At 46.1% G+C, this 3,572-nt stretch overlaps 1 protein-coding gene across 1 annotated transcript in view; it reads right to left on the bottom strand.

Annotated features, from left to right (window-relative positions):
- The window catches only part of LOC108542944 (alpha-enolase-like), a 4,215-nt gene extending 3,272 nt beyond the window's left edge, over positions 1-943 (bottom strand). Inside the window, 3 exon segments of the mRNA XM_017893226.1 lie at positions 6-343; positions 346-731; positions 927-943. Coding sequence (XP_017748715.1) covers positions 6-343; positions 346-731; positions 927-943 — 741 coding nt within the window.
- Between the last annotated feature and the right edge of the window lie 2,629 nt (positions 944-3,572).

Raw genomic sequence — 3,572 nt, 5'->3', positions numbered from 1 at the left:
GCTACGTCCATGCCAATGACCACCTTATCAGTGTAGCCAGCTTTCCCAATAGCAGTCTTCAGCAGCTCCAGGCCTTCTTTATTCTCTAGGATGTTGGGAGCAAACCCGCCTTCATCCCCCACATTGGTGGCATCTTTCCCGTATTTCTCCTTGATGACATTCTTCAGGTTGTGGTAAACCTCTGCTCCAATGCGCATGGCTTCCCTGAAGTTTGCTACACCAACTGGGAGGATCATGAACTCCTGCATGGCCAGCTTGTTACCAGCATGAGAACCGCCATTGAAAGCCGGGACTGGCAGGATGACTTCAGAGTTGCCAGCCAAGTCAGTAATGTGGTGGTACGGGGGACCCCCTTCTCAACAGCACCAGCTTTGCAGACGGCGAGGGACACCCCCAGAATGGCGTTCGCACCAAACTTAGATTTATTTTCTGTTCCATCCATCTCGATCATCAGTTTGTCAATCTTCTCTTGTTCTGTGACGTTCAGTTTCTTGCTAACCAGGGCAGGTGCAATAGTTTTATTGATGTGCTCAACAGCCTTTGAGACACCCTTCCCCATATAGCGAGTCTTATCATTGTCCCGCAGCTCTATAGCCTCATAGATACCAGTTGAAGCACCACTGGGCACAGCAGCTCTGAAGAGACCTTTTGAGGTGAAGAGATCAACTTCAATAGTGGGATTCCCACGAGAGTCAAAGATCTCCCTGGCGTGGACCTTGAGAATAGATATGCTGAATTTCTAGCTGCTGGGTCTCGTGGCCTAGGAGAGGAAGCGGCAGGTGCAGCAGACACCGAGGTGAGTGTGAAGCCGGCGAGGTCTGCAAGGTCTGCATGCTCCGGGTCCCCACACCTACTCCTTTGTAGCCAATATTAAGGCCCTATTTCTATTCCAGTTCCCTACTTCATGTAGAAGTGATACTGCGTACCTCGTGTATTCATCCATTTTTGTGCTGCTGATAAAGACATACCCAAGACTGAGAAGAAAAGGAGAGTGAATTTGACTTATACTTCCACATGGCTGGGGAGGTCTCACAAGCATGGCAGAAGGCGAAAGGCACTTCTTACATGGCAGCTGAAAGAGAGAATGAGGAAGGAGCAAAAGTGGAAAACCTGATAAACCCATCAGATCTCATGAGACTTATTCACTATCACAAGAATAGCATAGGAAAGACCGGCCCCATGATTCAACTTCCTCCCACTGGGTCCCTTCCGGCCCCCACGATTCAACTGTCTCCCACTGGGTCCTTTCCACAACATGTGGGAATTCTGGGAGATACAATTCAAGTTGAGATTTAGGTGGGGACACAGCCAAACCATATCATTCCACCCCGGCCCCTCTCAAATTTCATGTCCTCACATTTCAAAACAAATCATGCCTTCCCAACAGTCTCCTAAAGTCTGAACTCATTTCAGCATTAATTCAAAAGTCCACTGTCCGAAGTCTCATCCAAGACAAGGCAAGTCCCTTCCGCCTATGAGCGTGTAAAATCAAAAGCAAGTTAGTTACTTCCTAGATACAATTGGGGTACAGACATTGGGTAAATACAGCCATTCCAAATGGGAGAGATTGGCCAAAACAAAGGGGTGAACAGGCCCTATGCAAGTCTGAAATCTAGAGGGGCAGCCAAATCTAAAGCTCCAAAATGATCTTCTTTGACTATATGTCTCACATTCAGGTCACTCTGATGCAAGAGGTGGGTTCCCATGGTCTTGGGCTGCTCTGCCCCTGTGACTTTGAAGGGTACAGCCTTGTCTCCCAGCTTCTCTCACAGGCTGGCATAGAGTGTCTGCAGCTTTTCCAGGCACACAGTGCAAGCTGTCGGTGGATCTACCATTCTGGGGTCTGAAAGACAGTGGCCCTCTTCTCACATCTCCACTAATTGGTACCCCAGTAGGAACTCTGTGCAGGGGCTCTGACCCCACATTTCCCTTCCACATTGCCCTAGCAGAGGTTCTCCATGACAGCTTTGCCCCTGTAGCAAACTTCTGCCTGGACATTCAGGTGTTTCCATATACCTTCTAAAATTTAGGCAAAGGTTCCCAAACCTCAATTCTTGACTTCTGTGCACCCACAGGCTCAACACCACATGGAAGCTGCCAAGGCATGGGGCTTGCGTCCTCTGAAGCCACAGCCTAAACTGTACCTTGCCCCCTTTTAGTCATGGCTATAGCAGCTGGGATACAGGACACCAACTCCCTAGGCTGCACATAGCACCAGGACACTGGGTCAGGCCCATGAAACCATTTTTGCCTCCAGGCCTATGACGAGAGGGGTTGCTGTGAAGACTTCTGACATGCCCTGGAGACACTTTCCCCACTGTCTTGGGAGTACATTCGGCTTCCTGTTACTTATGCAAATGTGTGCAGCTGACTTAAATTTCTCCTCAGAAAATAGGATGCTCTTTTTCATCACATTGACAGGCTGCAAATTTTCCAAACTTTTATGCTCTCCTTCCCTTATAAAATGGAATGCCTTTAACAGCATGCAAGTCACCTCTTGAATGCTTAGCTGCTTACAAATTTCTTCCACCAGATACCCTAAATCATCTCTCTCAAGTTTAAAGTTTCACAAATCTCTAGAGCAGGGCAAAATGTCACCAGTTTCTTTGCTAAAATATAGCAAGAGTCACCTTTACTCCAGTTCCCAACTAGTTCTTTTCCATCGGAGACCACCTCAGCCTGGACTTTACTGTCCATATTGCTCTCAGCGTTTTGGGCAAAGCCATTCAACAATTCTCTAGGGAGTTCCAAACTGTCCCACATTTTCTTGTCTTTTTCTGAGCTCTTCACACTGTTCCAACCTCTGCCTGTTACCCACTTCCAAAGTCTCGTCCACATTTTTGGGTAACTTTTCAGCAGTGCCCCACTCTACTGGTACAAATTTACTGTATTAGTTCATTTTCACACTGCTGCTAAAGACATACCCAAGACTGAGAAGAAAAGGAGGTTTAATTTGACTTAGAGTTCCACATCCCTGGGGAGGTCTCACAATCATGGCAGAGGGCGAAAGGCACTTCTTGCATGGCAGCTGCAAGAGAGAATGAGGAAGGAGCAAAAGTGGAAACCTTGATAAACCCATCAGATCTCATGAGACTCACTCTCTGTCATGAGAATATCATGGGAAAAACCAGCCCCCATGATTCATTTACCTCCCACTGAGTCCCTCCCACAACACGTTGGAATTCTGGGAGATACAATTTAAGTTGAGATTTGGGTGGGAACACAGCCAAACCATATCACCTCATGAAGATGTGATACATTCTAGCTCATGAAGAGGTAATACAATACATCTCATGAAGAGGAAGAAGAGTAAAGTTCTAGAACTGAATTCAGGTTTCATTACTTAACAATGTGACCTCAGGCAAATTACATCACTTCTCTGAACTTCAATTTTATCCTTCATAAATGGGGTGAATAATACTTACCTCAGGTTTATTTGTGAGGATTAAACAAGATCATGGATAAAAATGATTTACTGAGTTTAGTACATGAGAAGCTGTCAATAAGAGTTTGCAATTATTATGTTACTTTGTCCAAGTTAATTAATATAAAAGCAACCTCATCATACATGT

Source organism: Rhinopithecus bieti, unplaced genomic scaffold (assembly GCF_001698545.2).
Source record: "Rhinopithecus bieti isolate Rb0 unplaced genomic scaffold, ASM169854v2 scaffold_23667, whole genome shotgun sequence".
Taxonomy (NCBI): Eukaryota; Metazoa; Chordata; class Mammalia; order Primates; family Cercopithecidae; genus Rhinopithecus; species Rhinopithecus bieti.
Note: the sequence above shows the minus strand (reverse complement) of the source record. Positions and strands in the feature narration are given on the sequence as shown.